Raw genomic sequence first — 14,615 nt, 5'->3', positions numbered from 1 at the left:
TTAGAAAATGACCCCCTTAGCTTCTCATCAGTGAGTAACTTGGTCATGCTATTTAGCCAATGAATTTTCAGGTTCCTGTGCACAATTATAATGTAGCATATTATTAGAGACATTTTTAACTGTACTATGCTAAATCTTATTGCATCACTCTTTAAGTGGCATTTTAAATGCATGTTACATTTTTATTGACTTGTACATTACACTTTTTTTAGTGTGATTTTTATTATGAAATCTAAGTCACAATAGTACCTGCTCCCTATTCTGACTTTGTAAAAGCTAGTACTTGTAAAAAAAGGAATCAAAAATGGAATCTGACCTATTCAGTTCACCCAAACATCCTTTAAACATTACATTCCCAATTATTATTCATGTAGGTGTTGACTCAAATTGTCACTTGGTGGACACCAAAATCCAAAGGATTTTCTGGTTCAAAAAGGCCTACACTGAAGGTGACATTACTGACTAATGAATCCTGTTCTCTGTCTAATCCTACAATAAACTCAGAAAAAATCTTGAAAAAATATTATAGAAATGAATCAGAAGCTTTTAATTTCTGCTTTCATACAGTTAGAAAAATTCTAAATTTCTACATGTAAAAGCCAATGAGATAGGTGAAGGCAGCTGCATCAAACCCATTCATTTCCATGAAATAATGGACATGCAGTCAATTTGCAACCTTACTGTACATACCTGGATAAAAATTCAGCAAGCCAAAGAAGCAGTTGAGCTACTTACTTTGGGTTTGTTGAGGTGGGCTTCTTCCTCCTGAATATGCTTAGGAAAGTGTTAGACCTACAAGGTGTTTTGCCATCTCCGACGTGCATGCGTACCACATCTGAGGTAGTGAAAGCACTGCGGACATTCCTTTCAGGTTTGGCAATGATGATATACATCTTTGGGGTGAACATACATCCAAGAGCTACTGTTACACTGAGACTGACTGCAAAGCAAGTGGTGATGATCTTGTAATTGCTTCCAAAGTAAATAGGTACAAAAGCTAACCAGATGATGCAGGTGGTGTACATGGTAAAGGCAATATACTTAGCCTCATTAAAATTTGCTGGCACATTGCGGGTTTTGAAGGCATAATAGGTGCAGCTCATTATGAGCAGTCCATTGTAGCCCAATGGGGCCACCACGCCCAGGTTACTAGTGTTGCAGATCAAGTAGACCTCCTTGATGCTGGGATAAGAGAGATTGGGCACAGGGGGGTCCATGATGATCAAGGTGATCACAAGTGTCAGCTGCAGGCTAATCAGAATGAAAGCAATGACCACTTGGGCCCATGCACTCATGAAGCGAGGCTTGCGGGTACAGATCTTCTTTTTGCTCCCTGCAAGAATTCGAGCAATTCGGTTAGTTTTAGTAACCAAGGCAGAGTAACACATGGCAGAAGAAAGACCCACTAGGAGGCGTTGCATGTAGCAGGATGTGATGGTAGGTTTGGCTATCAAAGTGAAAGGGCAGATGTAACCCAAAAAGATGCCAGTGAGTATGATATAGCAAAGTTCCCGGCTGGAGGATTTGACCACAGGGGTATCTCTGTAGAGTGCAAAGATTAAGGTAACAAACATGGTGACCAAGATCCCAAGACAGGAGAAGACCACAGCCACAATAGACTCTATGTTGCTCCACTGGAGATATTTGACAGTGATGCGTTCACATCCTGTAATATACAATAAAATGACAGGATTACTGTAAAGATCTGCAGAGAGATACCATTCAAGTAGATAAAACATCAGTGAAAACAATGATGTAGTATTGAAGGAGGAAACGTAAATCTAAATGGTGCAGATATAAAGGGACACCATCCCTGAAAATTATGCCTGTTACTGGTATTTTTTCACTAATAAACATATACATGTCATTTATACGAATATACTTTTTAGTGCAGTGCACTGTATTATTAGTTTTCTTTCAAGCTTACAGAATCATTTATTTAAAAATTGTAATAAATTATAAAATAGTGTCACTAGGGATGAGTGACTCTCCTCTGAATTGGCTCAAAAGCTAGTTTATGTCATCAAATACTGAGTACAACTTGCTGGAATAATCTGAATCAATTTAAACCCAGTTCCAAAGTAATTCTATTTTACTGGGCCTTCTACAGTCATCTTGATTTAGGCAGAAAATGCATTGAAATGACTGGTGAACAGCAGACAAAAGTATTAAACACATCAAAGGGACAATTTTGAATATCCTTCATTGGGCCTGTTTTATTAAGGCTTTTCTCCCATTCTGTGTCTATGGGAAAAATGCTTAGTAAATGAGGCCCATTGTTTGTAATGTATGCAATCACTTTTAATTTGAAAACTTGCACTAATTTTTAAAGGGAAACTACTTGCCATGTTTCTTTTTTAAAATCAGCATTATGTTGTATACCAGAATTTGCTGTACAACATAGTAGTGCCAGCCTTGCATTAAATGGTGGCAATTTTGAAAAACCACAGCTATGGGGCAGGAGCAATTGGGGATTGATCCTGCTTCTGGAAGATCTGCTGATGGAGTAGGACTTGGGTTGAAGGGATGGGGGAAATTGATGGGGTCCTGGCGACCAGAGAAGTCCATTCATTTAAGTGGGCTCGGTAGGCATGAAGATGGACACTTTTCCTTTATTTTGTTTTTCTAGGGTTTCTTGCTTGTTTTGTTTATTTCATTTTGGATAGATGAAACAAAAAAAAAGCAAGGATTTTACTATTCTATGACAGGCCAAATAATTTAAAGGCACATAATTCTTTTGAAAATCCCAAATATGTGTTTAAGTGTAAAACTCTCCCCAAGCCCATGCCCAGGAATGTCTCCTCTCAGTCTAGATGAATTTATAAGTTAACATGACCCACGTGCATACATTTATCCAGAAATCAGGCTGGCAATTTGTAAAAGGCCCCTTTTTGCCCATAAAGCACTGTTTTACCTGCAGAAGCCCCTTTAAAACTGACCCTCACTCTGGGCTGGAAGGGTAGGGCACTTTAAAATTATCACTAAAAATGTACACAAACTAACCTACACAAAGCTACACATGCTCTTTGCAGTATATAACTAGTGTGGATTAATTTATGTGTATACTTTTTAAAATCCAAAGTACTTATGTAAATCCTACCACTACCATATCTCCATTCCTGGGAAGTCCTTTTCTTTGTATGCTAAAAAAATATGCGCAAATCTTAATGCACAATCCCCACCCGATTTAATAATAAGCCATTTAAGCATACAAACCTTTGTCTATATGTAAATGTAAATGGCTTCAAAAATTACCTCTTTAAGGGGGTCACTTATCAAAGTGCTATATGGCGTTTTTGCATACGTTAAGGCGTTTTCGCTTGCGAAAAACGCCATAATGCATGCGAAAAGCACCATAATGCATGGTGCAATGCAAATTAGGAAAAGGGGAAGAGTTTGGGGCAAGATTTCTGTCCAAGTGGGCTGGCTTCGCAATTTGCCATATTACACAGTTTTAATGCGGAAATTAACTATGCCTTTTTCATTTCTGTTAAGCTGTCTGATGTTTTCACAAATAGCATTTTCACTATTTTAAGCTGAGAGAGAGAGAGTGAAAGAGAGAGAGCCTAGCTATAAAGTCCTCATAGTAGTTAGATAGTAATACCTCTATATGAGGCCACCTAGTTACTCAAGGTGAGGTTTAGGTAAGAGTGGAGAGGTTAGGGGCCACTTTGACATTCAGAGTGAGACATACGAACAGAACAGTACACTCTTGTAAAGATTTGTTGAGGAAACTCACCCAAAGATGAGATTTGTACAATGTTCTCTCAACCTAGCTTGATGGACTCTCTACCTGGGTAACATCAAGCTAGGTTGAGAGAACATTGTACAAATCTCATCTTTGGGTGAGTTTCCTCATTCCAAAGCACATCAAAGTGTACTGTTCTGTTCGTACATTTCACTCTGAATGTCAAAGTGACCCCTAATCCCTACACTCCTACCTAAACCTCACCTCGAGTAACTAGGTTGGCCTCATGTAGAGGTATTACTACCTAACTACTACTACTGCTACTACTGTGCTCTCTTTCTCTCTCTTGTTGTAGGTAGGAACTGCAACAATTGTGGTACTTAGCACAAAGTGTGAAAAGATTATCGCACTCTGCAGTAATACCTTTGCATAGTGCACTTTGCAATAAATAGGCTATTACCATAAAACACACCCCTTTTCCTATTGCATGTGATATTTGGTGCATTTTAATAAATCCAGACCTTTGTTTGCTGTGTCCTTTTACTAATAAATTCACCTGTTGAATTTGAGAAATTTTGCTATTAACACAAAATAAGTGCCCAGCTTGGCCAATAGCTCTACTAGTTCTGCTCACTCTTAAAAATGGAAGCCAAACTGCTTTTATGCTGAAGGTGTTATATTCCATACCTGTCAGCTCTGCAGTAGGCCACGAACCCAGATCACAGGCCTTGCAGGTGAACTCATCTTGCACAAATTCATTCTCCTTGCAAGGTGTACAAATCCAACAGCAGCTCACCTCTCCTTTCCGTATCACCTGCAATGCCAAAAGTATACATGTAACAAATTGTTAGGCAATTCCAAATTCAGTGATAGATTTATTACCTATTAGGACACTAGTGGAGAATCTCTGGTCCTCAAGGGCCACACACTGATCTGATTTCAGGATATCTCTAATAAATCGGAAGAGAGAGAACTGCATGCAGTTTAGGCAATGTGCATGCAAATCGATCACATGCATTCTCATCAGGGATATTCTGAAAACTCACCATGTACAGCCCTCCAGGACCAGAGGTTCCTCATCCCTGCATTAGGGAATCAGCTTGGTCAATTTGTGATGACAAATGTTTTGGAAACCTTTATGTCCTAGCTTTGCCTTACAGTGGATACAGTTATTCCTTCATCCTATACATTACATTATTAATGACTGCTGTGTTAAACTTAACTTTTACCTTTTCCACATGGACCACTGCTCGCTGTTTACATTTAATCACTACTGAATTTTAAATTATGTATGTATATATATATTAGGGGTGTGCATTTGTTTGCAACGTATTGGCAATCCGCAACGTATATGCCATATTCGTTGTATTCGTGGGGGTCACGAAACGTATGGCAAACCCCCACGAATACAACGTATCACTAACAAATAAACCCCCACCCTCCTGACCCCCCCCCCCCCCCCCAAGACTTGCCAAAAGTCCCTGGTGGTCCAGCGGGGGTCCTCGAGCACCGATAGCCTTTGCCCTTACTATGTCACAGGTGCCGACCAATGGCACCGGTAGCTCCTGTGACATAGTAAGGGCAAAGGCTATCGGTGCCATTTTGAATACCGGCAGCCGACAGCCCGAGTGCAGGAGATCGCTCCAGGACTCCCGCTGGACCACCAGGGACTTTTGGCAAGTCTTGGGGGGTTCAGGAGGGTGGGGGGTTGTAGTAAATTAAATTTAAAGGGTTGGGATGGGGTTTTTTTTGGGAAACGAATACATATGTAACTAATAAATGGACCGGGGTCCCCCGAGAACGGATGCAACGGATTTGGGTCCCGACGAATATGAATACCGAATGGGATGAATCCGTCCCTGCTGCATTACCCTAATATATATATATATATATATATATATATATATATATATACGAATATGGGACCCAAATCCGTTGCATCTGTGCATGTCCTTCATGGACACTTACCCTAATATCTATCTATCTATCTATCTATCTATCTATCTATCTATCTATCTATATATATATATATATATTAGGGTAAGTGTCCATGAAAAAAAAAAAATAAAGGAATCAAAGACATTTCAACATATGTTTAAGTGAATTAATTCAACAAACCACAATTGTGTTTCTCGGTGTCATCTTCACTGAATCTGTTGTTGTCTACTCTTTTGACCTGTCTTCTACACTCTCTCCAAACCCTTTTCATTTCCATTTTATCTCATCTACAACATCCTCCTTACTCATTTGTTTCATTTTCTATTGGTCTTACCATGCTCTCTGCATTCAATTGTCTATTTTATGCTGCACCTTGGTTCTCATTTGATATTGAAAGGACAATTTTCAAAACCTTGTTGGCATGTTAATAGCAGCACATGCTAAAGAGGTTAGGACTGTTCAGCTTGGAGAAGAGATGGCTGAAGGGGATATGATAGAGGTGTTTAAAATCCTGAGAGGTCTAGAACAGGAAAATGTGAATCGGTTATTTACTCTTTTGGATAATAGAAGGACTAGGGGGCACTCCATGAAGTTAGCATGTGGCACATTTAAAACTAATCAGAGAAAGTTCTTTTCCACTCAACGCACAATTAAACTCTAGAATTTGTTGCCAGTGGATGTGGTTAGTGCAGTTAGTGTAGCTGTGTTTAAAAAAAGTTTGGATAAGTTCTTGGAGGAGAAGTCTATTACCTGCTATTAATCAAGTTGACTTATATACTTAGTTTTTAGGTACTTGCCAGGTATTTGTAGCTTGGATTGGCCGCTGTTGGAAACAGGATGCTGGGCTTGATGGACCCTTTGCGTGACCCAGTTTGGCATGTTCTTATGTTCTTATATACATCTGCTGTTTGAACACTGCCCTTCCTAAGAATATCTTGTTCTTCCACAAGAAAACTTACTCTTAGCTGTATTTAGAAGAGGTAAAAGTATGTGTTTAAATCTCAATCCCACAGGGGGAGGAGAGGAAGGATCCTGTTATGTTGGACAGTTTTGCGGGCTGAATCACTGTCTTTTGCCAGTGCCGATGCCTTGAGAGAGGTGGTGAGGCTCCCCCAGTCGGGCCCTAGTGATGTCATCCAGGAGCGCCGGAACAGCTTAAATTCCAGGGCCCTGCGGCGCACAGCCACCGGCACACAGCCAAAGCTGCATGCCAAAGGGGCACACCCCTGGGTGCAAAATGGGGAGGAAAAGGAAATCTAAAGCCTGGACCTCCTCTCCCTCCTGCATCAACAATACATGGACCTATGAATGACCACATTACTCGCGTTGGTGAGTCATCCAATAGAGACTGTATGGGTGAGAATTCACCCTCTGGAATATCTTTAAGTCCCGGTCCAACTCAGTCACCCCTTCAACCTGCTGTAGTGTCTTTTTCTGATGATTTGACTGTATTTAGGAATATATCTGACACTCCAGTGGTAGCCTCTCAATCCCATCAGGCTCTAGAGCTTGCTGGGGTAAGAAACCAGCCAAAGCCTAGTTCTTTGGCACTGTTGGCTTCGGGGGTTAACCCCTCATCTGTCCCTCCTCCTTCAATAATTCCTTCTATGAGTGGAATGGTTGAAGGAATTGAAGAGCCAGTTAATGTTACTCTTTTGGATGTCTGGAGATTGATCGCTAAGGTGGATACAAATTTATCCAGTTCTGTGTCCGAGATTCATATCTTCTCAAAAGAAATGAGAGAGCTAAAATGGAAGATCAAGATAATAGGATTAAAAGAGGTGAGCAAAACAAAAACAAATTAGAAAAATACAAAATAAAAAAAAACGCTGCTAATTGAAGAAGGAAACAGCAAGTGGAAGGGCACCGCTAAGCCCTCCCCGGAAGCCCCGATGCCTCCCCAGAGCCCTTTAAAGGGCTGAAAACGGCTGCAGGCGCTCCCTTTCCTTCGGCGGCGCCGCCCTGCACTGCCCCCTCAGTCCGGGTCGGCCCTCCCTGCGCGATCGGCGTCGGCCCATCGGGGCCAGGGGAGGTGGACCAGGGACAAGCCTCTCGCGAGGCCACAAGGTGAGCAAAAAAAAACAAATTAAAAAAAAAAAAAATTTTAAAAACGCTGCTAATTGAAGAAGGAAGCAGCAAGTGGAAGGGCACCGCTAAGCCCTCCCCGGAAGCCCCAACGCCTCCCCAGAGCCCTTTAAAGGGCTGAAAACAGCTGCAGGCATCTCGCGCCTAGCGTCACGCGCCTAAGGAGCGCGACAAAGGGGCCTGCCCCTTTGTGCGCCCCTTCGTGCGCACCAACACATAGAATAAGAATATACCCGCACCATCTTATGCCAATCCACCCTCTTCATTAATCCTACCGCCCTAAAGCAGTTTCTCCTCAAGCATTCCTTCAGCTCCTTCCAGAATTCAGCACCCAGCATCCAGCATTCATCCAGCCACTCCAGCATTTCATCCAGCCACTCCAGCATTCATCCAGCCACTCCAGAATTCATCCAGCCACTCCAGCATCCAGCATTCATCCAGCCACTCCAGAATCCAGCATTCATCCAGCCACTCCAGAATCCAGCATTCATCCAGCCACTCCAGCATTCATCCAACCACTCCAGAATCCAGCATTCATCCAGCCACTCCAGCATCCAGCATTCATCCAGCCACTCCAGAATCCAGCATTCATCCAGCCACTCCAGAATTCAGCATTCATCCAGACACTCCAGCATTCATCCAACCACTCCAGAATCCAGCATCCATCCAGCCACTCCAGCATCCAGCATTCATCCATCCACTCCAGCATCCAGCATTCATCCAGCCATTCCAGAATTCAGCATTCATCCAGACACTCCAGCATCCTCCACCCAACATTCAACATCATTCAACATTCAGCATCCAACCAGCCCCTCCAGAATCCAGCATCCACTTTCATCCAGCCCTCCAACATACAGCAGTCAGCCAACCTCTCCAGCAGTCAGCCAGCCTCTCCAGTTAATCAACATGATGCAAACCTTCCCCATCTCTATCATCCTGCACTCCTCCCTCAACAGAGTTAATTCACCCTTTCCCAAGATACAACGCTCTAAGAGATCCCTGATCCCCATCATGATCTCCCCTCTAACCCAATTCCTAGGCCTATCCTTAATCACAATAACCCTCCTCAACTCTCAATCTCTATCAAAAAAATCTCACTTGCTCAATGACTACCTACTGGACACCCAACCGGACCTGTGTGCTATAACTGAAACATGGTTAAAAAACACGGACACACCACTAATCAACCAATTACCAACACAACTTTACGACTTTTTCTCCATCCCTAGAACAAAAAAAAGAGGGGGAGGATTACTGCTAGCTGCCAAAAAAGAACTTAGACTAACCCAGCATGCAATTAAAACTTCAACTAAACTTGAAATCGGGCTATTCAAATCCAATCAACTCCAAATCTGCCTCATCTACGCCCCACCTGGGCTCCTTGACTCCGACCCATCGCCCCTCATAGAACTTATAGCCAAACACATCAATACCAACTCACCAGCGATCCTGCTAGGAGACTTCAACATTCATGTGGACTCCCCATCTCCCTCAGCCAACTGCGAAGCCCTCCTCTCATCCTTCATGGCCATGGGCTTCAAACAAATTATTAACAAACCCACGCACAAAGCAGGACACACACTAGATTTAATATTAACGAATGATCTGATCTCGACCACTGCTCTCCCTACCTGCACCCCCATCCCTTGGTCAGATCACTCAATTATAGAAAAGGAAATATCCATAAAGAATAAACCCACCAACAAAATCTCCAAATCCACGATCCAATTTAGAAAAACATTCTCCATGGAAACTCTCAGCAACACGCTCACCAAGGAACTAACTAATCTGGACCTCACAAATGTGGACACCGCCATGAACTCCTGGCTAACCATCACCCACACAGCAGCCGATAAAATATGCCCTTGGACATCCAAAAATATTAATCCTGCCTGCACTAACAAAAAACCCTGGTTCTCATCAGAATTAAGAACACTTAAACAAAACCTTCAACATAAAGAACAACAATGGCGGAAGAACCCCACTAATACTGCACGGGCCTCCTACAAAACCACTATGAGCTACTATAGGGCCACTATTCTGCGTACCAAAAGAGACTTCTTCGCCAAAAAAATACACGGCTTCATATTCGACCCAAAAACACTCTTCTCATATGTTGCCACACTCACCACCCCTATTCCTCTTATCATCCCGGAAGAAGAAGCACAAAACAAATCCACCGAGCTGGCAGTCTTCTTCGACAACAAAATAAAAAATCTTCTTATCCCGCTTACATCCTCCAACCCCATTCCAAACCTCATTCACAACTCCCAGCCTCCACCGGACCAAAACCACGCCCCATCGACACACAAACGGTCCCTAGAATCTTTTGATACCACATCATCCCTGGAAATAGAATCTATCATCAAGAAAATGAAGCCCTCATCGCACCCAATAGACCAAATTCCGACCAAACTCCTTCTTACAATTCCTAACATCATCGCCAAACCTTTGGCCGACATTATAAACTGTTCACTCACAAACGGAACAGTCCCAGATGCTTTGAAAACAGCCTCGCTGAAACCTTTACTAAAAAATCCCAACCTGGACCCATCTAATCCCACAAATTTTCGCCCTATCGCTAACTTGCCTTTCATAGCCAAGCTAATGAAAAACTGGTCAATACTAGACTAACAGACTACCTTGAATCCCACGACATCCTATATCCATCACAATACGGTTTCAGGAAACGCAGAAATACAGAAACTCTCCTACTCTCATTAACTGGCAACATCCTGTTGGGTCTCGACAAAGGTCAATCATACCTTCTAGCTCTGCTAGACATCTCGGCAGCGTTCGACACAGTGAACCACACAATCCTCATCGACCGTCTCATGGAAATAGGCATCTCAGGTGCTGCACTCCTCTGGTTAAAATCCTTTCTAAGCGACAGATACTACAAAGTAAAAATAACCAACAAAGAGTCGCACCCTATAGCTGCCAAACAAGGAATTCCCCAGGGTTCCTCGCTCTCGCCGACCCTATTCAATATATATCTGCTCTCCCTATGCCAACTCCTCGATAACCTCAACCTCACATACTTCATCTATGCGGACGACGTGCAGATCCTAATCCCCATCAAGGAACCCGTCTCCGACACGCTAAACTACTGGAATAGCTGCCTTCACGCCATCAACCTCCTTCTCACAAGTCTCTGCCTCGTTCTCAATACGTCCAAGACCGAACTGCTAATCATTTCCACTAATGATAACAACATACCAGCCATCAATACTAACATACCTCTAGTAAATCAAGTGAGAGACCTTGGAGCCTTCCTAGACTCCAGAATGAACTTTAAAAAATTCATCAACAACACCACCACCAAAGAAGGCTTTTACAAACTACAGGTATTAAAACAACTAAGACCCCTCCTTCACTTTCATGACTACCGTTCGGTCCTTCAAGCCATACTATTCTCAAAGATAGACTACTGTAATGCCCTGTTACTTGGTCTCCCGGCCTCTTCTACCAAACCTCTTCAAATGCTGCAAAACGCCGCAGCCAGGATCCTCACAAACTCCCGCCGCATGGACCACATCACCCCGATTCTAAAATTACTTCACTGGCTACCTATTCGCTACAGAATTCTCTTTAAGACACTTACTATTATCCACAAAACCTTATTTCAAGAATCCTCGCTCCAACTCGCCATACCCCTCAAACCACACTCCTCTGCAAGACCCACCAGATCTGCATATAGAGATTCCCTCCAAATTCCCCCCCCCAAAATCCGTTTTTCACAACTCTATTGAAAAATGGGCACTATCAATTGCTGGTCCGCATCACTGGAACTCCCTCCCGCCAGATCTCCGCCAGGAACATTGCCATATCACGTTCAGAAAAAAACTAAAAACCTGGCTGTTCGCCCAAGCATACCCCTGAAAAGCCTCAGGGTCACCCACACACAGTCTCTTACCCCTCGGATGCGCCCATTTCCGCAACCCAAAGGAACTGTTGTCCGACCAACTGCACTATTTTATAAATTGTTTAATTTCATATACACTATGTAAATTTGTACATAATTCTTATCCTGTAAGCACCCTCTCCTCCTTTTGCCCTTCTCTCCAGTTAGAATTTGTTTAACCTATCTTTTCTCTAACAGCCTAGTTCCACATTCCCTGTTATAATGTAACTTTTGTTTTTTGTTCGCTCTGTTTAACTGGTTCCCCCAAGTTTAATGTAAACCGGTACGATAAGACCTGGTCTTGAGCATCGGTATATTAAAAGGATTTAAATAAATAAATAAATAAATAAATAAAAGCGTAGAGGGTTTAATTTCTATAATTAATTCTCAGTTCGCGCCTTTGCAAGTTGCTTGCACATCCTTTATTAAGGATAACCTTATTCTTCATAATCAGATTGATGTGTTAGAAAATGAAATGAGATCATGTAATCTACGTTGTTTAAATTTTCCTATTTCTAGATTGCTCTCACATAGAGAATTATTTAAGAAGTATATTGTGAAATATTAGGTTTTGATAAAGATAAAGTTCCTGTTTTTTCTAAATTGTATTATCTTCCTAAAAATAAAGTGAATCCTGCTCAGGAAGAAGAAATGGATACCCTGATAAGTCCAGATATTTTTACCTTCCTAGAAGATTCACTAGATAATATTTGTACCAGAGCTCCTTTGTTGGTTTCCTTTTCATTAAAGCAAGACAAAGATCTTATTTATCACAAATATTTCCAATGTAAAGGCTTGGCTTTTTGTGGGCAAAAAATTCAGATCTTTCCAGATGTTTCCAAGGCTACTCAAGCCCATAGGAAACAATTTCTTTCTCTTAAACAAAGAGCTCTGGATATTGGTGCTAGTTTTATCCTCAGACTTCCATGTAAATGCTTAATAACTTATCAGAATAACAAATTTGTTTTTTTAGATCCTTTGCAACTAGAACATTTTCTAAATGACAAGACTTAGGATTTTTTTGTAAACCTTAGTATGGCTAGAAGGGTAAATGGTGGCAGATTAGCAATTAGTTGACTCACTTAAGGATCCAATTTGTGGGCTAGTAATCTGGAATTTATGGAAGTATGTTTTGAATGTAGTCCATGTATATGTAATATAATATTTTGTTTTCCTGGATTGTTTCACTGTAATAAATTATATAATCTAATAAATAATTAATTAAAAAATCCCAATCCCACCCCATGTCAACTCCTCGAAATGCCTATTTTGCACATAAAGCTGGGTTTTATATATATAAGTGCCTTTGAAAATTACCCACTTATGGGTGATTTTTAAAAGCCCTACATGCACCAAAACTGGGAGATATGCCAGTGTATCGGCTCAGTGCACGCCACGTGCATTTTAAGAGGCGCCTAGGTACGTGCTTATCTCCCGGTATGCAAGTAAAAACTTTTTTTTCAGAAAAAGGGTGGGGGTGGTAGGGGCATAGATGGAGAATGGGCATTCCAGGAAATATGAATGAAACCAGCACGTAAGCATTTACACACACCAGTGTGCACCAGGGTCCCTATCCGCATAACTTTACATCTACTATGGTCGGCATGTAAGTCATGAAACAAAAAACTAGGCTAGTCAATGAGGTTTTAAAGATCAGGGCTAATAGGGTAAAAGGGAGACAAGTTAGGAGGTTTAGGAAGTAGTCTGCTTTACTGGGATGAACTGGGAATGAACTGGGGAAACAGGTAATTGCGTTGGCGTGTGTATCTACTAAAATCCCCCCACTTATGAGACTGAGGCAGCATTTGCGTGGACATGCACGTGAAAATGTAAAATCATGCGCACATGTATGTGCATATAGCCAATTTTCTAACAGGTGCGCATATACGTGTGTATGTTATAAAATCGCCGTGTCCATGTGTGTGAGCCAGCAAACGCGTGCATGTCTCAAAATTCACCTTAAACTGTAATTTTTGGGGGCCCATTAAATTGAAAGATGAATGCTAGATGCCAGTTTAATGTGTTGTAGTGCCTCTCAGTTGGTCTCATGCGGGTAATTTTGTAACTGTCCATTAGATAAAAAGTCAGTGACCTGCAGGCTTTACAATTTTCAAAGGGAAAGCATGGAAATCCCTAAGGATACTTCAAAGTGTGTACCTGCTTTAAAGCAAAGACATCCTGCTGCAGATAAAATTGGAATTGCATCCAAACCTTTTAAGAAGCATCTTGAACTATATAGCAAAATGATAACCAAGTGTCACAAAACCAAATATTTTCTGAGGATTTCTTCTTTAATAAATGCAAATGGCAGGTTCTGTCCTTACTTTACGTGAACTAGCTCAGGACTTGTCTCAACAGATAATGTAAAAAGTGCTAAGATGTCCGGTGAGGGAGGAAGGGGAGGTATCTCCAGGTTGCTCTGCACTGATCATTTATAGTGCTATAGCTACTAGGGATGTGAATCGTGTCCTCGATCGTCTTAACGATCGATTTCGGCTGGGAGGGGGAGGGAATCGTATTGTTGCCGTTTGGGGGGGTAAAATATCGTGAAAAATCGTGAAAAATCGAAAAATCGAAAAATCGCAAAACCGGCACATTAAAACCCCCTAAAACCCACCCCCGACCCTTTAAATTAAATCCCCCACCCTCCCGAACCCCCCCCAAATGACTTAAATAACCTGCGGGTCCAGCGGCGGTCCGGAACGGCAGCGGTCCGGAACGGGCTCCTGCTCCTGAATCTTGTTGTCTTCAGCCGGCGCCATTTTCCAAAATGGCGCCGAAAAATGGCGGCGGCCATAGACGAACACGATTGGACGGCAGGAGGTCCTTCCGGACCCCCGCTGGACTTTTGGCAAGTCTCGTGGGGTCAGGAGGCCCCCCACAAGCTGGCCAAAAGTTCCTGGAGGTCCAGCGGGGGTCAGGGAGCGATTTCCCGCCGCGAATCGTTTCCATACGGAAAATGGCGCCGGCAGGAGATCGACTGCAGGAGGTCGTTCAGCG

At 42.3% G+C, this 14,615-nt stretch overlaps 1 protein-coding gene across 1 annotated transcript in view; it reads right to left on the bottom strand.

Moving 5' to 3' along the window:
* The window catches only part of GRM1 (glutamate metabotropic receptor 1), a 915,771-nt gene that overhangs the window by 107,492 nt on the left and 793,664 nt on the right, over positions 1–14,615 (bottom strand). The window contains exons 6-7 of the mRNA XM_029594037.1: positions 4,376–4,502; positions 736–1,666 (exon numbers count right to left, since the gene is read on the bottom strand). Of these exons, the coding sequence (XP_029449897.1) occupies positions 736–1,666; positions 4,376–4,502 (1,058 nt within the window). The remainder of the gene's footprint in view (positions 1–735; positions 1,667–4,375; positions 4,503–14,615) is intronic.

Source organism: Rhinatrema bivittatum, chromosome 3, assembly GCF_901001135.1.
Source record: "Rhinatrema bivittatum chromosome 3, aRhiBiv1.1, whole genome shotgun sequence".
NCBI lineage: Eukaryota > Metazoa > Chordata > Amphibia > Gymnophiona > Rhinatrematidae > Rhinatrema > Rhinatrema bivittatum.
This window is presented reverse-complemented; position numbering and strand designations above follow the sequence as displayed.